The sequence below is a fragment of the Stegastes partitus genome, unplaced genomic scaffold (assembly GCF_000690725.1).
Source record: "Stegastes partitus isolate 25-593 unplaced genomic scaffold, Stegastes_partitus-1.0.2 Scaffold360, whole genome shotgun sequence".
Lineage (NCBI taxonomy): Eukaryota > Metazoa > Chordata > Actinopteri > Pomacentridae > Stegastes > Stegastes partitus.
The window spans coordinates 102,734-122,615 of NW_007578091.1; the positions used below are offsets into that span (position 1 = coordinate 102,734).

Consider the following 19,882-nt stretch of genomic DNA (forward strand, 5'->3'; position numbering starts at 1 on the left):
TGTTTGGACTCTCGACCTCGTTAAATCTCAGTCCTGGGCGTGAAGTAATTCCGCGTACGGATTCCCGGCTTTGTTTTGCATGTCTAATTGTATCAGAAGCATTTGGCAGCTCGCATTTGATATGTTCACAATTGCACCAGTAATTCTATTGTTCCGTATGATTCCTTCATTCAGCCCGCCTGGCTGTATGACATTGCACAAATCCAAATATCATTCCTCGTCTTTTGTCTTCTTGTGTTTGCCTCGCATTAATCCCGCCGCCTTGAAGGCCGTTTTCATCATTTTCCCTGCTAAGCTTCTAAAATTAACCTAATCTCCCGTTCGCTCGTCCCGTCCCACCCACTCGCCTTGTTGTTCCGGGCCCGCGCTCATCCTGCGCGTCTGTAGTGGAGAATATTGAGTTTGGTATATTACACTCCAACACCAGAGTGACTTTGTGATTACGATGCAGAGGCTGTTGTCTTTGAGATAGACAGGACTGGAGGAGGAGGAGGAGGAGGAAGAGGAGGATTATGAGGCTAATTCCCTTATAACTTTTTCCCTCATTAATCTCTGCGGAGGGATACGAGATTCTTTAAATGCTAATGTCCAATAAAGATGTCAGCAATGACATTTTACAGTGGCTGCACAGATGTGAACAAAGTTGACCGTGTTGTCGCCGAAGAACTTTTCCCGCTTTACTCGTCTCACATGTTAATTTGAAGGATCCTCTCTCAGGATTAAGACGCAGCGTGTTAGAATCACTCATCCTTCTTTGGCAAGTCATAAATTCAAACATTTCGGAGCAAGGTCGGGACGCAACTCTTGTCCTTAAAACACAACTTTGAGACGAGTGAGGAAAAAGACTTCCAACTTTTATGGTGGAATCAAACTTTTATTTATCAAATGCAGTTTGATTCTGTCAGCACAACCAGCTCTATGTACAGGAGTTTAACGGAGGTCAGAGTGGAGGGAAGACCTCGCGTTCACAGCAAGCACTGATGGACAGAAAGGAAATGTTTTCCTTCAGAAGCACCCATTAAATCACCTAAAAACAAACGACGAAAATCACTGAGGTGAGAGCAAATGATCATCGGCTCTTACAATCCTGTCGCACAGAATAAATGTCCACGAAGGTTGAAGATGAAATGTACCGCTCCTTCCTTCCTTCCTTCCTTCCTTCCATCGCTTCAAGGACGAACCCCTTGTGAAGGGGCGCGATCATTCAACGCGCAGTCATTCCGTTGAGGCCGTTTAACGCAGAGCACCTTCGGGAGTTTTAACGAGGACGTGACGACGCTAAAGGTTTGCATAATATCGATCTCTGTTCGCGTAATCTCTGTTGGCGAACTTGGCCTCCTTCCTGCTGTGCGGGATTCGCCCGAAAGGCGCGTGGTCGTTGAAGCACGAGTCGAACACCTCGTCCACAATCTTCTCCGCCTCCTCGCGGCTGATTTTCCTCACGGCCAGGATGGAGCGCAGGGCTCGGCCTCGGACGCACTCCTGTCCAGAGAGAACAGAGGGGTTTGTTTTAGATTAGAGCCACAAGCTGGAAGGTGCAGGTAACGTACTGTATTTAACCCAGAGCGACTACCTGGTGATGCTCCTTCAAGCCAAAGTTGAACCTGGTGAGTTCGTTGGTAAAGGAGCAGTCTCCGCTGAGGTTAGCAGCACGAATCTGAAACAATAAGAAAGTCTTTGATTAATCAGCAAACAAAACCTCAGAGGGGTCACATATGTCTGTGCATGATTAGTGTAGCTTTTCAGCTCCAACAAAACATAAAGGAGAAAATGCAACTCAAGGTCTCAATAAAATGCCTCAAATCACCTCTGATCTAACATTAAAGCAGAAGGCAGGAATCTGGAAAAGGCAAAACAAACAAACAAAACTCCTACTTCCCTTAGAGAGGTGAGGTGCACTATGATGCATGTTCAACATATCCAGGCTTTCGTTTGAGTTAGCTGGCTAAACAAAACCCAAACCTGCTTTTTTTTTTTTTAACATGACAGCTGCACATTAGAGCTGTTAAACTTTAAACTAATAGAAGTGCACTGAGGTCTGACACTGCCCCATAATAAAAGTTTCATGGAAATCACTTTCGTTTTTGGCCAAAACAAAGTGAAGTTAATGTTACCGCTTAATATTCTCTGTATTAAATACCGACAGACTGCTCAATTTTCTAACTTGGGTTTGAATAGCTGCAGTGCCAGCAGTGTAAAATGGATTTGGCAGCAAATCAGCACTAACTAATAAAAAACATACTTATGCTTTTAGTGCATCACCAGCTTAATGCATGTAGGTTCCCATGGTAACGCATTTCATACAGTTTGTGCTACTTTAAGTGCACGGCTTAGTTTGCAGAATATCGGGAAAATAATTGGTGAAAGGGAGACGACTTCTACAGCCGATTTAAATGTAGGAATGCAAACACAGGTACAGTGAGAAAAGAGAGAAACATGTGACAGTGCAACATAACCACATAACTAAGGTCTGTGCTGGTGTACGCTTAAATAAATAGTAAATTCTACTAATTAGATACTAAGATCTGTTTTATGACTACATACTAAGATCATTAACAGAGATACAAATGTCAAGAAGTGAAATAAGTTTATGTTTGTTTTTTTTAATAATAAGAAATGGCAACAACTAAATTATTGGGGAGCAGTTTAGATAAGATAAGATAAGTTAAGTTAAGATAACATAAGATAACATAAGATAAGCTTATAAGCTTTATTTTTCACATACACATTCATACACGGTACAATGTGCAGTGAAATGTATTTTGCACCAAGAAAAACATAAATAAAAATAAAATAAAATGAAATAAGTGTCAAGGAGCAGGTACGACAGCAGCCGACCTCACCAGCGCCATCTTCACTTCATTATTCAAATGTTGGTGGCAGTTCAACAATGTCCTTAATGTCCAACAATATCATCCCTTAAAAAAAAAAACCTCAGGCCGACTAAATGAGTTCTAAATCAAAGTTTGTTTGCTCTTGTTTAAGTAGCATTTGATAAAAACTAGTGAGCTGAGCTGTTTCAGGGAGCTATCTTTTATTTTTTAGGGGGAAGTGACATTTGTGACTTGTTAGAAGATTTGAATTTCCAGGAAGAACCAGTCAACACCCTCATTATTCAACACCCCTATCATTATTATTATTATTATTATTATTATTATTATTATTAGGGGGAAAACTGTGAAAGTCACAACTGTCCGTGCTTCGTTAAAGTTGAAACCAGGTTAAAATTCTTCTTTCTGCCATATTAAAAAGTCACCGTGGAGTTTTTAAACACAAGTTTGTGCAGCTGTTTATTACTATTAGCGGGTCCCCGTTTTGTAGTGAAAGAGGAGACTGCTCGTAAATAAACGTGGATTTAAATGACACACGATAACGTAATTTACTTTGCAAATGTTTTACGACAAAGGGAACACATTTAACACGACTGCTTACAATAAATAGACGTCATGCGGCGACTCACCTCAGAACAAGCCAGATGCCTGTAGTTGTTGAACCAGTCCACTTTGGCCCTGCAGTGGTCGAAGGCGTGGATGAGCTCGTGCGTGACCACTCGGTTCATGTGAGCCTGTTGGTGGACGTTGTTCTGACACAGAACGATCTGGAAACAGACAAGTGGAGCGCTTTGAATATTCCAGCACAACCATGAGGGTGTTTTTTTGGTTGCTGCAGGTATCTTTGCTACCTGAGAAGAAGCTGCATCGAAGCCGCCGCTGACCGTCCCGTCGCAGTCTTCACAGGAGAAGTGTCGGTCTTTAAACGCTTGGCTGCGAGAGAAAAGCAAAGTGATGCAGACACACATTTGAGGGAAAACATCTAATAGTGATTTTCACAGTATGATTATTTTTCTAAAGTCAAGCTTCAGGTCAGTGTCCACAGATTTAAATCACGTCATGGTGCGTTACCACATAAAACACCATCAGTAGCTTCACACACAAGGTGGACAACATGAATTAATGAATCTGTAAAATCACCCACACCAGAGTTTAAACCCTGCTTCGGATCCACTGGATAACATTTGTCCTGAAGTGTTTGCAATTTGCTCATCTGAATGCTACAAATGAGTTCAATTTGAGTTTTGTTGCATGTATGTAGTAGATGCTTTCAAAAGAAACCAAAAAGACCAATTTGCAATCCTGAGGTGAAGTTTTTAACAGTTCTTTTGATGACTTAATTTCTGATTTTCTGGGGTTTTGATCTCTTGTAACCCCTTTAAAATAAGTTGCCACAATTACACGATTCATCCGGGCAAGAAACTAAAAACAGAAAGATCTATCTGGCTTTCAGCTTTCTGGCAGTCCTCGAACTAATCACATGCGATGCGCAGTTCTGTCTGGAAAATTAACCAAATCTAAACCTGAAATCGCGACATTTCATCAGCGTCATTTCATCAGCGTCATTTCATCAGCGTCATTTCATCGACATGTGCTTTTCGAAAATAAACAGTTTGTATCCTACAGATTGAGTAAAAAACAAAAAATTCTGGGTTTCTCTGCACAACTAATAAGCCATGAGTGAATCAGCTGCAACCAACAGTGGTGTGACAAAAATTCAGGGTCTTTTCAGCTGAACTGCAGGCTGTGTTTACACAGAGCAGAGAGGAGGCAAATATAAAAACTAATTCGAGACAGTAAAGCATAATAAAACATACCTGAGCAATAAAATAAAAGCGGCATGGCTCAAAAACAGTGAGCAAAGAAACAACTTGTTTGAAGATGGTGAAATATTTTGCTAGAGGTGATGTGCAGAGTGATGCAAAAAGGTTTGTGGAGGTTGTAAAAATGTAATTAGTAAATTATCTATATTACATAGAGCCACTATTAATTTTTCCCATCTTGGTAACATCTGTGGGTATTTGGAAAAATGTTGCATGTGTTGATTCCAGGTTTTATTTATTCAAAAAATAATAATAATCAGAGAAATTTAAGTTTTGTTTTGCTTTTTTTTAATGATTTATGGCATTATAACTGTGCCATACTGCACTAAGGACATTTTTGAGTTCTCTCTACTCTTTTGCCGTGGATGTGCCGTTTCTATAGAAGTTTAAAATGATCCCACAGTGAGCAAAAATGTGGCAGGAGCAAAAAAACAGGGGGTTAAATAGCAATAGCTGTGTGCTATGTGTAAACAAGGAACAAACCCAGGATTTGCAGGAAAGTGAAACTGACACTAGAAAGTCAAATATGATGAAGATGAGTCACTAAATGACACGTACCATCCTGAATTCTTCATGGCACTGAGGAGGAGTTTGGCATAAGGACCTGAGGGGTGCACAGGTGGAACAACAGTTAGCATTCACTGACAGCTAGCTTTACCTTTAAACGGCTAACGCAGCTAGCAGCAGCTACTTACTGGTTTCCATTGCGAAATTCAACATGACCTGACACTTGTGGTTGAACGTGAACAGGCTCTGGGCGAGGGTCAGTTTCTTGGTCCTCGGCTTTCTCTCCGGGAACAGGTCGTATCCGTAGTCCTCCTCTTGCTTAGTCTGGTCCATGGTGGGAGACACTTTGGACACGCTAGCCTGATTAGCCGCCGCTAGCTAGCAGGAGAGGTCATCGCTGTTTGGTGGATCACGTGGTCGCTGTGGGTCAAAGGTAACGGATATTAATTTTTATTTACGACGTAGCAAACTTATACTCGTATACTAAAAGTCATAAAATGTAATAATTTGTCACATCAAAATAATTATCTTTAAAAATACTATAAAATATTAGCTTTTAGACGCAGTTTTATGAATAAAGATCGTCTATTCAGAATGTGTTCTTTCCCTGTTTTTTAAGGTGATAACTCTGAACAGAATTTATTAACCATAACTAAAACGAATATTAATATAAAGAAAATATGTATTACATTTCTGTACTGTTAGTCCTTGTTTTGATCGATCGAAGGGAATATTGTAATATTTTGAGATACTGGACTTTTTATTTTCAACAAAACAAATAGCCATAATTATCAAAATGATAACAAAAAGGCAGTGAAATGTTTCATTTTACGTGTAGTTATTATTATTATTATTTTAAACTGCTTTTTCTTGCATTACAACCCAACAAACATAGATGCTAACAAATGAATAAATGTTTGCTGGATTATCTTTTTCCAAAACCTAGACGATCTTTGGTTACTTCCGGTGCCGCAAAGGCTGCTGGGACTCCGCTGTCATGGCTCCCAACATAAACAGAAAGCTGTGAAAAACGACACTTTGTACTCTTTAGGCAAACTAACTGCAGCTGCATTTTAACTGTGGACCCGGGAGAGAAACGGAAGGTATCCTACAGGGTTTAAGTCACCGCAGAGTCGTTTTAAGTCGCTGTTTTTTCTGAATATGTGGCGTTTTTGCTAGCTAGCTAGCTAGCTGCTAGCCGCAGCGTGATTCTCGTGTTTTTCCTAACGGCTGCTGCTCGGACTGAAAGACGAGAAGTGTTCAGAGTTTGTTCCCAAAAACAAATGTGTGTTTCACAGGGAGGGCGACATGTCCGGAGGGAACAAAGCCGTTGAGTTGCAGCTTCAGATGCAGCAGAATGCGCACGATCTGCAAAGCTTCATGAAGGATCTGGAGAGCTGGGAGACGGACATGAAGAGGAGGGACGAGGAGCTGAGGACCGGAGGAGTCCAGGAGGTCCAGGTGTGTGCTGCTGGAGACACACGTCAGTCTCAGGAGACTTTACCAAACAAACCAGGCTTATTTCAGTTAGTCTGACGTTGGTTGGTTATTAACTTCCTTTGTTAATTCAGGTCTTGTGAGTGTTTGTGATCACGGAGAGGTATGGAGTATATTTAGAAATGTTATGTTGAAAAGCACTGTTATGGCAAATAAAGAAAGAGAGGAATGCTGTTGGAGAATAGTAATTAAGATAAGCTAGTAGAACTCTGGCTTTAGGCTCAACATACCTTGCTAAGCTATTAATCTCACTGAGTAGTCCACCTTTCAGGTTCATGCTCTGGGTGAATATCTATCAGGATTCATGATCTTGTTGTTTCTGGATTTAGAAAAAACTCCCACCTGTGCGCAACAAGGACTACAAAACCAAGAAACGGGAAAAGAAGAAGAAAACGGAGCCTAACAGCAACGGTGACGCAAAGGCAGAAGAGACCAAACAAGGATCCAAAATAAAAGCATACGACTATCGATCCTGGGACAAGTTTGATGTGGTAACTGAAGCTGTTCTTTGCGAGCTTAGAAAATGTACTTTAAATTAAACGGTAGTTCCCTACAGTGTTTTATTTTCTTCCTGGTGGCAGGACAAGGCTCTGGAAGAAATGGATAACGAGGAATGTCACGAGTCAAACGAGTCGGACTCAGAGGAAGCTGCTGTTGATCAGGAGAAAGCGCTGGCTGAGAAGGAAAAGGTAAATATTGTATGAGAAGTATTGCAAAAAAAAAACTGAAGAGAGACATTGAGAATAACATCCTGCTCAAGTGGATTACACTTTTGGTTTTCAGGGTAACAAGTTTTTCAAAGACGGGAAGTACGACGAGGCCGTTGAATGTTACACCAGAGGGATGGGGGCTGATCCGTACAACCCGGTGCTTCCCACCAACAGAGCGACCTCCTTCTTCAGGCTAAAAAAGTAAGTATCGCTGCTGCAGTGAGCTGTAAAGGATGTTTTCCAGATCTGTATATGAACATGGGGTTTTCCTCTGCAGGTACGCTGTGGCAGAGTCCGACTGCAACCTGGCGATCGCTCTTGACGGCAAATACGTCAAAGCGTATGCGCGGAGAGGAGCAGCTCGGTTTGCACTGAAGAAATATGAATCTGCATTAGAAGGTAACAAACAGAAACTGTGTCTTCGTTATTCTTTTTATTGTCCAAGTGAGAATCCAAAATTTAAAAAATGAAAAAAAAAATTTATAAATCCAACACTTTAACACAAAAAACTCTTTATTTGAGTCACTCTTGTTGTCATTTGATTTTTTTTTCAGACACGGGTATTAAAAAGTAAAAAACAATATGTTATTTGATTTCCATGAAAATTTAAATACATTTTTCATTTTCATAGTCAGGCTGCAAGGATGCTCGGTGGTTAGCACCGTTGCCTCGCAGCAAGAAGGTCGCTGGTTCGCGTCCCAGTGAGGACACCCGGGATCTTTGTGCATGTTCTCCCCGTGCAGCATGGGTTCTCTCCGGGTTCTCCGACTTCCTCCCACACAGTCCAAAAACATGTTGAGGTTAATTGGTGATTCTAAATTGTCCGTAGGTGTGAATGTGAGTGTGCTTGGTTGTCTGTCTCTAAGTGTAGTCCTGTGATAGACTGGTGACCTGTCCAGGGTGTCTCCTGCCTTCACCCTGAGCTGGGATAGACTCCAGCCCCCCATGACCCTAGTGAGGATTAAGCGGTGTATAGATAATGGATGGCTGGATGGTTTCCAATGAGCCTAATTGCATGAACATGATTATGAAATGAGAACTTTCTCTGCATCATGGCTGCACACAGAGAAGAACTGCCAGATAAATGGAAAAAACCTGAACAAAATTGCAACATGAAACTTTGCTGAAGAGCATGAAGGTGAGCCAAATGGAGTCCAGCATATTTGATGTGAACCTGGTCTGGACCACTACAGTGAACGCATCGTCCTGACAGCGAGGCACAGTGATGGGTGCAAAAGATTTATAGATGACACCATTTATTTTCCACTTTGCATTCTCAGCTGAGTGTGAAAATAACGAACAATACAGTGATTGAGCAGTTCAAAGAGGAAGACGATGTATTTGAACTTGAGTGCACCAAGATAACAGCATAAATCTGCTTCTGAACAGATTACGAGATGGTCCTTAAGCTTGATCCGGGGAATGTGGAAGCCCAGAATGAAGTTAAAAGAATCAGAGAGGAGGTCAGTGCACAGTTATTTATTGTGGTGCATATCTTGGGCCTTCAGTCTCTAATGTTCCTCTTGTGTTCTGACTGGTTCAGGCCCACGGACATCAGGCTGCTACCGTCCAGAGTGACGCATCGCTGCAGGAGGAAGCTCCCACAGTGGATCCTGATCAGCAGAGACTGGTGGAGGAGCAGCAGAGACGACAGGAGGCAGTTCTCCAGAAAGACAGAGTAGGTTTTGCTGCAGTTTATCAACTACCTGATGAGTTTTAGCACCGCTTTCCACTTTGCTTTACAACCGGCTGTTACTCAAACTATCACTCCCAGGTGACGATGGTTCTTGTATGTGTCTTTTAGGGAAACGCTTATTTCAAAGAAGGAAAGTATGAAGCAGCCGTGGAGTGCTACACCAGAGGGATGGAGGCCGACAGCATGAACGTCCTCCTGCCCGCCAACAGAGCCATGGCCTTCCTCAAACTGGAGAAGTAAGGACTTAGTTTTTCTTGGGAGAATATTAAAGGAATTAGAACAACACTGGAGGTTGTCTGTGAAGATTCTCAGTCATCCAGGTCACGGTTATTCTCGTAGATTAATCATAGCAGCTGAACTTGCTTGACATTTCACCTCTCATCCAAGAGGCCAAGAGAAGCTGGAGGTTGTTTTCCAGTAGAGGTGATCGATAGAACCAAAGTTGATGTTTTTTTTGTTTTTTTTTAGCTGTGTGTGGGTACAAAAAGCATGTTGCATTTAAAAAAACAGCAAAATGACACCACTTATTAGAGCCAGAAACTGCAAAAACAGAGAGAATCGTTGGGAAACATCGGGAAATGTAACCGAATTGTAGCTTAAAATTTAATCAAAATCACTTTATTCCGAGAATCTCATTAAAAAACTTGCCAAATATGAACAGCCACAAACTAGATTCTGTAGAAAATAAAACAATTCGTCGCTTCTAGGCACAATCAAAACCCAATTAGTGACTCAACTGCAACCAACAGCCATGTGGCAAAAGTTCAAGGACTTTCTCAGCTGAACTGCAGGCAGTGCTGACTCTGTATGGAAGCAAATTAGAGCAATTAAAAGCAAAATAAAACATACTTGAGCAATAGAATAGACGCAGCATGGTTTAAAATTTCCAAACAATTAGCCTACAGTGAGTACAAATGTGTCAGAAACAGAAAATTGTCCAAAAACCGCTTGGAGTGATATAGTTTGTTGGCAGCCCAGTCATAACAGACCATCTCTTCATGATTTTTTTTGTTCCTCCTGCAGGTATAAGGAGGCAGAGGAGGACTGCACTAAAGCCATTTCCCTGGACAGCACTTACTCCAAGGCTTTCGCTCGCCGAGGCACCGCCAGAGTGGCGTTGAGAAAACTGGAGGAGGCCAAACAAGGTGCGCCACACAACAGCACTGTCCTCAGCGCAGCAGTGGATTCAGCTGGATTCTTCTCATATTAACCTCTGCTGTGTGTGTCACAGACTTTCAGCAGGTGTTGAAGCTGGAACCAGGGAACAAACAGGCCCTGAACGAACTCCAGAAACTGCAGATTGTGAGTTTCAGTGCCGAATTACTAGTTTAGTAACATGATCACAGCAGAAGAAACAATGCTACATGGCGAGCTAGACCTTTAGAGACTTTCTTTCTCTTCCTTTCTTGTCGTAGGACTCCGGCGGCCTTCTTCAAACAGAGGAGAGCTCACAGAGGAGAACAGTGCAGCCCATAGACAAACCAGAACATCTGCGCTCAACTGTGAGTTGTAATCGTCTCTCATTAGTCTCTCCCTGCAGTGCAGAAGCCACTTAGAAACTCTTCAGATTAGTGTGGCTGCATTCTGCTACACCGAGGGTAATAAAGGCAGAGATTAGCGCATGTGTGATACTGAAAGCTCTCATATTGTGTGAATGCAAATGATGGGATCCTTTAATTTACAAGTTTGCTGTGAAGTTGGAAGTTTTGGGAAAAAATCTTAAGTTTCAATGTTACATCATTTATACAGACAGAAAGTTAACAAACATTTATGATTCATTGTAGTGTCTCATTGAGTAAACATTCAAGCGTTTGCTGTTTTAAATGTGTATGTTTACTGCAGATCGAAGTGCCAAATTTTGTTTTTTTAAACTTTAAAAAAAAATGAAAGTAATTTTGATGACATATTGCAATTTTTAAGATTCGTTTTTCCATAAACCTGATGATTCTTTCTGTTTTTACAGTTTGTAGCTTTGATAAATGGTGTAATTTTGGCTATTGTTAAAGAAATAGGACATCTTTCATAACTTTGTCCTCTAGGAAAGTGTCACAAGTCTTTATATTTTACATTTTTAGGACTTAAAGTTTAAGTAAATCATTGAAAAAATAATTATTGTGGAAAATGATCTGTTTATTTTTGTGGTTGGTAACGTGACAGTGATTTTTATCCTTACTTTAAATTGTATTTAGCAGATAAATTAACATAAATGAAGTTCCTGTCTTTACATGCTTTAACACTCTTTGTCCAGCAGGTGGCAGAACAGACTCAACATTTGTCATTCTCATTTCCCTTCACTGGATTATCAGCATCAGCAACCAGCTGCTTTTTATTTCAAATAAAACTCGACAAACACAGACTTTCTCTTCTTCTTCGTTCCTCAGAAACCTCTGAGGAGGATAAACATCGAGGAAGTCAGCGGAAAAGTCTCGGTTCCTGAACCGGTCGTCCAGGAGGCGATGAAGGAGGCCGAGGACGGATCGTCGCCGCTGTCCACGTCTCCCAGCGCCAAGATGATCAAAATCGAGGAGATTTCAGACGCTCCATCGCTCACATGTGATCAGTGAGTGGAGCAGATTCATTATTTGTTCATCAGCTTGTCTATGAAGCATCAAGTGTTTTATTACCACCAAGTAAACATGTGTCCTGCTTCTGTTCACCAGGTTTCCTGCCAGTAAACAGACCAAAGAAGCAGCAAAGGAGGAAACCGTTCATCCTCCTGAACCACCAACCGCAGAAACAGACCTTCCTCCTCCACCCAGCAACAGCTTCCAGCTGGAGGCCGACCTCCGCAAGATCGGAAACCAGCCCCGAGTCATCTACAGATACCTGAAGGTGAGCGTTACCAGCCTTAGTCTAGAAACCAGCCCCGAGTCATCTACAGATACCTGAAGGTGAGCGGTACCAGCCTTAGTCTAGAACCCAGCCCCGAGTCATCTACAGATACCTGAGGGTGAGCGGTACTGGCCTTAGCCTAGAACCCAGCCCGAAGTCATCTACAGGTACCTGAGGGTGAGCGGTACCGGCCTTAGCCTAGAACCCAGCCCAGAGTCATCTACAGATACCTGAGGGTGAGCGGTACCGGCCTTAGCCTAGAAACCAGCCCCGGGTCATCTACAGATACCTGAAGGTGAGCGGTACCAGCCTTAGCCTAGGAACCCAGCCCCGGGTCATCTACAGATACCTGAAGGTGAGCGGTACCGGCCTTAGCCTAGAAACCAGCCCCGGGTCATCTACAGATACCTGAGGGTGAGCGGTACCGGCCTTAGCCTAGGAACCAGCCCAGAGTCATCTACAGATACCTGAAGGTGAGCGGTACCGGCCGTTCTCAGTGAGACGGTTTGAGAAACATTTCAAATCACCTGAAAACTGGACCGTTAAATTTCAAACTTTTGGATCAGAAAATGAGAAACTAAATGAACCATCAACCTACAAACATATAGCTGCATACAGTTCATGCCTATTTTCTACAATTATCAACGTTAAATGAATATAATCTGTTATATTTTCCAGTTTCTGCACTCTGGTTCTGTCCAGTTGCACTGCAGGAGCCAATCAGTGCTCAGTTTATTATCAGTAGGAGCCAGTGTTGGTCTTTGGAGGATAAACAGCTTTTTAACCACTGAGGGACCTTGTTGCTGCAGCGATTACTTATAGTTCTGTTACTGTTTGTTTCTGTATTGTGGAAAATCTGGTCAAACTTAATCAACAGGATGAAAACAGGAGCCACGAGTGCAGCTCAACAAACTAGAATCTCATGAAAAAGTTATTTTTTTTTCACATTTTAATTCAGTAAAACAGGAAACTTTCACATATCCTGTATTTATTGCACATAAAGTGAAATATTTTGAGCCTTTGGTTTAATTTTGATGATTGTAGCTTATAGCTCATGAGTCTCAACTTGTTCACAATATTCTAATAGTTTTAGACGAGACCTTTACGCCGTCTGAAAACACCTTTTAGTCGTCGTGTTTGCTTTGAGATCAAAATAAAGAGGAACTAGTAAATAAAACCCATCAGTGTTTTGTTTCGGCTGAACTTCTCGTCCTTCTTCTTGCTTTTGTTTGCAGCAAATCGAGCCCGAAGCGTACGCAAAGATTTTTCAGAACTCCCTCGAACCCGACATCCTCAACAAGATCCTGAGGACGCTGCACGAGTTCTACATCGAGTAAGTCTTTAAATGCAGCGGATAGAAAGAAAACATCTGCATCTGAACTGTTTCACTGAATAATATCATCCATATTAGATTCTTGTTGTTGTGATTCAACACAGCCACATTTCCTCTTTTATAGTCTTTTACTTTTTTTTTTGAACCCTTATGTTTATAGTTTTACTCCCTTTTTTTTTCCTTTTATTGTGTTTATTATTTTGCTCTTATCCCACATATTCCCTTTTTTTTTCCTTTTATTGTGTTTATTATTTTGCTCTTATCCCACATATTTGTATTTTTTCTTTTTCCTTTAATTTGCTCAGGCAGTTTTGGTGCTTTAATTTTTTTTTTAAATCATTGTTTATCTGTTGTCTAAATTTAATTAGATTAAAATTTAGTAGTTTTGCATTTTGAATCTTATTGTGTTTAACTGTATTTTAATTGTCTTTTTGTTGTTGTTTTCTTTCTGTTTTTACTGACTTTCTGTTGTAATATTGTCTTCTTGAGCTTTGTCTCATCTCTCAAGGTACATTTTTAACCCTTACATGCTGCTTCAGGTCAAATTTGATCCGTTTTGACACTTCACAGCAGTAGAAATACCCTAAACGTCATTCCTTTTAGCCTGAAATTTGATGACTTTTTCCTAAAGTGAGGCAAAATACACAAAAATGACATGAAATTACAATTTTAAACTTTTGTACAGGCGCTACAAATATTCGTATTTGGGGTCAAATTTGACCCAGATATCCACTGAGACGGGTTTTAGATCCACCAGTGTGGGTCAAATCAGGGAAAATGGTGGTTTTAGGGAATCTTGAAACTGTGAAGCTGTACAGGCCATGTTTATGTGTACTTTTTGTTAATGTTACATCGGCTTTGTAGACATTCTAAATAGATCTGTAGGTTAACATTTGGTATAGACACTGACTATGAGGGAATTCATGACAGGAACCAAACTGTGAACGCATAAAATATGAGCAGTATGTGAGGGTTAAAAGGTGCTCTATGAATAAAGTTATTATTGTTTTATTATTATTATTATTATAAGACAAGACACAGGAAGTACTGAACAGACTTCTTACATAGAGAGATCGAGTAGAAACAGGTTTCTAAGCGTGTAGAACCCATGTGCTGTTGTTATATAATAACGTGTCAGCGTTTTCGCAGGAATGAAGCTCCGGCCGTCGCCATGGAGACCCTCAGCAGTCTAGCGAGCGTGCGGCGCTTCGACATGGCCGTCATGTTCATGTCGTCCTCGGAGAAGAAAGGTGAATTCCTCTCCACGCTCTGCCGCTTGTCATCCCCACATTCCAGCATGTTGATAATTCCTCCGCTTCACTTTTTTTCTTTTCTCCGCAGTTCTTCAAGAACTGTTTGAGTTTCTTCGCCGAGCCGAGCTGGACGCGTCGTCTGTCGCCGCTTTGCAGAAGAAGTACGGCGTGTGACGCTTGGATTTCAGGCAAAGCCGCAGCCTCGACAGACTTAGGATTTCAAAGCCAATTAAGCAATTTAATTAGATTCTAATACTGAATAAACTTTCACTCCGTTCACTTCCAGTGAATTTGGACTGCTGAGCCATCGGAAAGACGGACGTCTGTCCTCTTTACGCCGCGTTTGTTCAGAGTTGGAGGCTGGAAATTCACACTCTGTTGTCTAGACTTTGATGCATTTTATTAAAAAAAGAATCTGTGAAGAAACCTGTTCCTGTACAAAAGTTAAATCAGATATTTTAGGGCATCTTTATTGCGCACGTTAACCATTTGAACCCCAACTCACGCCGGCAAGTTTGAAAGGCTTTAAAAAACTTCCACCATTTATCAGAGCTAGAAACTGTCAAAACTCAAAAACTATCAGTTATTTAATCTTGTGATGGTCTTTGAACTGCTCATCTGGGACGAGACATGTCATCAGGAAACTAAAACAAATCTAAGCTTAAAATCCTATTTCACAAAATCTCTTTATTCTACAAAAAATAAACAGTTTACTCACACTAGATTCTGTAAAAAACAAAAAATTCTGCAATCACTGATGCAACCGTGACGCTATTTGTGACTCAGCTACGACCAACGTTCACGTGACAAAAATTCTTTTAGGTTTCGCTGCAGGCTGTGCAGATGGGAGACATGTACAAAATTATTTGATCATTTATGGCGATGTAACCATGTCATGCTGCACAGAGGACATCCCTGAGTTCCCTCAACTTCCAGTCATGGTTGTGCTGTTTCCACGGAGGTGCAGGACTTTATGTTGCAGTGAAAAATGAGCCCACAGAGAATAAAAACGTCACAGGAGCATAAAACACCCGGACCGGCAGAGGTTAAGGCATCTGTAGGTGGTTAAAAATTCATGAACGGGCAACGCTGGAAATGAGGAATAAATCACACAGAGAGGGGAAAATACTCCACACTGAATATGAGTGCTTCATAAAATCAAAGACGTCCGACTTGGATGCTAGAACAGCGAGTCTGAATTTCCAGCCTTCCATGCAGTGTTAAAGCATAAACAGGTATACGCACCCTATTCTTTGTCTTTGTTGGACAGTTACAGTGGAGAGAGGAAAAGAAAAATGTGAAACAGCAGCGGGATTACATGCAGAAAACCCCGGACTCACCGCTCGGCATGTCTTTTCTTTTTCCTAAACCTGCCAAATATTTCCTGACGCTCCGTTCGCTAAAGCGGGAAAGAGAAGAGATCCTGCAGATGCACGTGATGGTCAGTTCGCAGTGACCTGAGCTACAAATAAAGCTGTATTTTGTCATGTCGGCTCGTTTTGAGTTTAACGCTACGTCATCGCAGGTGGATAAATTAACAGCAGTTAATCAGCGAAAGCAAATCAGCTCATTGTTTATTAAAGACAACCGCCCAAGACAAATGGGAGTTATTGGTGATAGAAACTAAACAAGCTTTATGTAATTCAATCCAAACGTTTTATTTTTTTCCCAGCACGGGTCTAATCTCGTTGAGGGTCACAAAGAGGTTGGAAGCCGTCCCAGCATGCATTGTGTCCAAGGCAGGGAAACACCCTGGTCAGAGAGCACAATGCCTGAGCAAACACCGCCATACGCTTCCAATAAGTGTCATTAATGACAAAGATTACCGACGTATAGGTGTGTGTGCTCAGCTGTTAGCTGGGCAGGTCACCAGGAACCACTTGATCGTCCGGCGAGTCAACAGCCGCACCACTGAGGCTCTGCAGTGAACAAAAAGCACACGAATAAGAACAGATAGCAGCTTTAAACTACGTCCAAACACGTTCAGACCTCCGACAGCGGCCCACCTGACACGCCGAGCGTCTCGTTGACCGACGCCGTCCTCTCGGTGACGGTGTTCTCGGCCCGGCAGCTGATGGACTCGCTGGAGATGTGGCGGTTCACGGTGATGTCGATGACGCCGCCTTTTACGTCGCTGCCGTACAGAGTCCACGTGAAGGTGCAGGCCGGGGTGCACTCGGCCGAGCACCTGAAGCTCGCCGTGACCCCGATTTCGAGAGAGTCGGGCCCTGAGATGACCACGTCCTTCGGTCCATCTGCAAGACGACAGAATAGAGGTTGAACCAGTTGAAAATGGACCAGTTTGTGCTAAACCGGGGTAAATTTCTTACCCTATGCCCCTTAAAGTTTTCCCAAATCAATGTCAGTTTGTTTTTTTTGACAAAGATTTACAAAAAAAACTCTTTCGTGTCAAACTAAAAGCTGATTTCTAGAAAGTAATGTCAATCGATTAAGAATACAAAATGAAAGATAGTGATTGCATCAGTAACTCGCCTCATTCAAGACTGCTGCTAGAAGACACACAGTGAAATGGAGATCATCTGATTGGCTTCTTCAGAGGAGTCATAGGTGTCTTGGTGGATTCCCTATTTGGTCTCTGTGTTCACAGTCACTTTGTTTTTGAGGATCTCTGGTGAATGTGACTCAAGTGATTGTGGTATAAAGACAGCTGTATCGTGAAGGTCCAGTCACGGGTGAATCAGTCCTCCATGAAGACTAAAGAACACTCAAACCAACTCGATGAAAAGGTTATTGAAAGGTATAAGTCAAGAAAATTTCCAAGTCACTGGACATCCTTATGTGGCAAATTCGGAAATCTGCCTTGAGCAAGACGTCCTCTAAAACTGAATGACCGAGCAAGAAAGGGATGCGTTAGGTGGGCCACCAAGACACCTAAGACTCCTTTGAAGAAGTTAGAAGCCTTCACTCCCGACATGTTTCACAGTGGGGCTGGTGTGTTTCTGATAATCCACAGTTTTTTGTCATCTGCTAAACTTAGCATCTAGTCTGATGACCACAAGCTCAACTTTGGCCTCATTAGAGCAAAGAACCTTCTTCTAGTCAACTCCAGAGTCTCCCACATGTTCTAGTGAACTCTAGTCCAGTTTGTTCCCCAACAGTGGTTTTGTTGTTGCCAATCTCCTGAAAAGGTTCAACTGGTGAAGAACGAAACACTTGTTGTATGTACACCTTCTCCATTTCAGCTGCTGAAACTCAGACCAAGCGTCCTGTTTTCACATCTGTCCTGGTTGTTTTTTATAAAGTGACTGTAACAACTTTCTATCCATACAGAGGAGGCATACTTTAGTGTACTTAAATTCTAAGGCATCTTTGAGTAAACTTCAAGTATCATTTGAGCATCTCATTGCCGGGCCGAGTGTCCTGGTTTTCAAAACATGGCCACCCTATTCAGAGGAGTCGTAGGTGTCTTGGTGGCCTCACTGGTGTCTCTCCTACTCGGTCACTCAGTTCTTGAGCAGGTTTCTAGACAGATTTATACACATTCCTTAATGATGGATTCAGCTATAGTTTGGAGGATGTTCAGTGATTTGTAGATGTTCTTGTTTCCATCCCCTGACTTCTACTTTTCACCAACCCTTTCACAGAGTTGCTTGCAGTGTTCTTCTGTACGTCATGGTGTAGTTATATCCAAGAGCACTGATTCACCAGCGACCAGACCTTCCAGGTACATTTAATTATCCTACAATCACTGAAGACACATTGACTGTGCTTAGATGTTCTCCATTTCACTAATTGTGTGACTTGTAGAACCAATGGGCTGCAGCTTTGTTGAGTTAGGTGAGTCAAAATTGACATTACTTGATCGAAATACATCTTTTTTTCCCCATTTTTGTCCATAAAGCCAAATTAAATTGACCACAATTAAATGGTTTAGGACAATAAAAGGGGAAAACGTCCAACAGCGGTGAATACTTAAGTCTGTATGAGCTTACCAGGAACAACAACTGTGGTCTCGGCTGTTTTATTTTCCTTTGACAGCGAGTTAGAAGCCACGCAGGTGAGCGCTGCCTGGTACGGAGAGGTTACAGGTGTGAACAGTATGGAGGCGTTGGTGGACAGGACCGTGCTGTTGTACAACCACGTGATGGAGCAGGAGGGGAAGCAGTTGGTCAGACACTGGAGCTCTGTGGTGGATCCAGGTAGGACGTAGAGCACGTCGCCCACCAGCATGTTGTTGGGTTTCAGCATCTCCACCTTATCAGGACCATCTGGGAGAAATAAAACTCTTTAGGAATACATTTCATCAACAACACTGATTCTGCTACAGTTAAGCTCAGTTAGCTTAGCTTAGCAAAACAACTGGAGGCTAAAAGGAACCGAGGTAAGAAAGAAAAAACACACAACTTTATTTCTAGAGCTGACAAATAAAGATTTAATGTCTTATTTGTTTAATGTGTACAAAAGGTGTAACAGCAGTAATTTGTTGTTTTACGCCACCAGTTTTCAGGGATATTTAACTACATTTATCTTCTTTTTTACATCACAAATTAGGTTTTTATAAAACAAAACATAAGAAATGCCCATAAAATATGATGTTTCACAATTAACTGAACCACTTGACAGTTTATGCAATACAATAAAGCAATTAATTAATTGTTTAGGTGGCTTTTCATGTAAATAGTTTTCAAGTTTGCAGTTGAAACTTTTCCAGGTTTCCAGGAGTTTAATAAATTTGAGGTTTGGACAATTTCCTGCTTTTTCCAGAACAGATCAGTCACATTAATAACACCTATGTTACTCAAAAACCTCAAAAAACTAAAAAAAACAGTAAAATCCTGCTTTTACATCTGTCCTACGAGTAATAATAATCTAACAACATAAAATATTAGCTACGATTAGAACTGTTGTGTGACATTTTTCTGTAAACATCTTTAATATTTCGGTAAACAGTTAAAACAAAACTCATATTGTGGCTGCTGGTGTGTCAAAAAAAATCTGTAAAATGATGGAAAACAACCGTTTCCTAACAAAACAGTATTTTTCCATAAATAAAACACATTTACATGTTTTCTAGCCTAATTTCACATTAGATCATGTGTATTTTTTGGCTTTTTTATTGTAAAAAAACACCAATTATGTAAAATATTTCTCATTTAACAAATAAAATTTAGGTAAAATATCAGAACAAATGCTTCATTTTCTGCTAAAAGTCAGTAATTGTGTCTAATTTTAAAAATACATTCATAGTAGTAAACTTGAAATGATCAGGTTCATCTATTAAATAAAAAGAAAATAAATTCGCAAACGCATTTGAACTGTTTTTAGATGAAAAAAAATTTTCTTTAAAAAAAAAAAACTTTTTAGCTACAATCTGTAAAATACAAAAGAAAAAATATGAAAGTATAAATTTTTCTGATCATACTTGAACACTTTTACTTA

At 41.2% G+C, this 19,882-nt stretch overlaps 2 protein-coding genes across 4 annotated transcripts; one reads left to right on the forward strand and one right to left on the reverse strand.

The window, feature by feature from the left end:
- Window positions 1-859: 859 nt before the first annotated feature.
- atp23 (ATP23 metallopeptidase and ATP synthase assembly factor homolog) lies at window positions 860-5,572 on the reverse strand. Its single transcript, XM_008284467.1, has 6 exons — window positions 5,350-5,572; window positions 5,213-5,258; window positions 3,683-3,764; window positions 3,461-3,598; window positions 1,574-1,657; window positions 860-1,482 (listed from the first exon to the last, which is right to left on the reverse strand). The coding sequence occupies exons 1-6, from the start codon at window positions 5,492-5,494 to the stop codon at window positions 1,279-1,281; spliced, it is 699 nt and encodes a 232-aa protein (XP_008282689.1). The 5' UTR covers window positions 5,495-5,572; the 3' UTR covers window positions 860-1,278.
- Window positions 5,512-14,908, forward strand: rpap3 (RNA polymerase II associated protein 3). 3 transcript variants are annotated; one of them, XM_008284466.1, is made up of 17 exons: window positions 5,512-5,594; window positions 6,460-6,622; window positions 6,988-7,149; window positions 7,240-7,347; window positions 7,442-7,569; window positions 7,646-7,767; window positions 8,758-8,831; window positions 8,912-9,046; window positions 9,173-9,300; window positions 10,088-10,209; window positions 10,296-10,366; window positions 10,480-10,566; window positions 11,446-11,624; window positions 11,725-11,896; window positions 13,132-13,229; window positions 14,379-14,479; window positions 14,571-14,908. In XM_008284466.1, exons 2-17 carry the CDS (start codon window positions 6,470-6,472, stop codon window positions 14,654-14,656), a joined length of 1,926 nt encoding a protein of 641 aa, XP_008282688.1. In that variant the 5' UTR covers window positions 5,512-5,594; window positions 6,460-6,469; the 3' UTR covers window positions 14,657-14,908. The 3 variants fall into 3 exon arrangements, with proteins under 3 accessions (XP_008282688.1, XP_008282687.1, XP_008282686.1); XM_008284465.1 differs by lacking the exon at window positions 5,512-5,594 and adding an exon at window positions 6,140-6,264; XM_008284464.1 differs by lacking the exon at window positions 5,512-5,594 and having other exon boundaries at window positions 6,140-6,622.
- The last annotated feature ends 4,974 nt before the right edge of the window (window positions 14,909-19,882 follow it).

Excerpts from the sequence above, each read along its gene's own strand:
- rpap3 (XM_008284466.1), top strand. The coding sequence starts at position 6,470 with ATGTCCGGAGGGAACAAAGCCGTTGAGTTGCAGCTTCAGATGCAGCAG. Across the intron at positions 10,210-10,295 it reads ACTGGAGGAGGCCAAACAAG|ACTTTCAGCAGGTGTTGAAG; the intron begins GTGCGCCACACA and ends TGTGTGTCACAG. Across the intron at positions 11,625-11,724 it reads CCATCGCTCACATGTGATCA|GTTTCCTGCCAGTAAACAGA; the intron begins GTGAGTGGAGCA and ends TCTGTTCACCAG.
- atp23 (XM_008284467.1), bottom strand. The coding sequence starts at position 5,494 with ATGGACCAGACTAAGCAAGAGGAGGACTACGGATACGACCTGTTCCCG. Across the intron at positions 3,599-3,682 it reads TCGATGCAGCTTCTTCTCAG|ATCGTTCTGTGTCAGAACAA; the intron begins GTAGCAAAGATA and ends GTCTGTTTCCAG. Across the intron at positions 1,658-3,460 it reads GGCATCTGGCTTGTTCTGAG|ATTCGTGCTGCTAACCTCAG; the intron begins GTGAGTCGCCGC and ends TTATTGTTTCAG.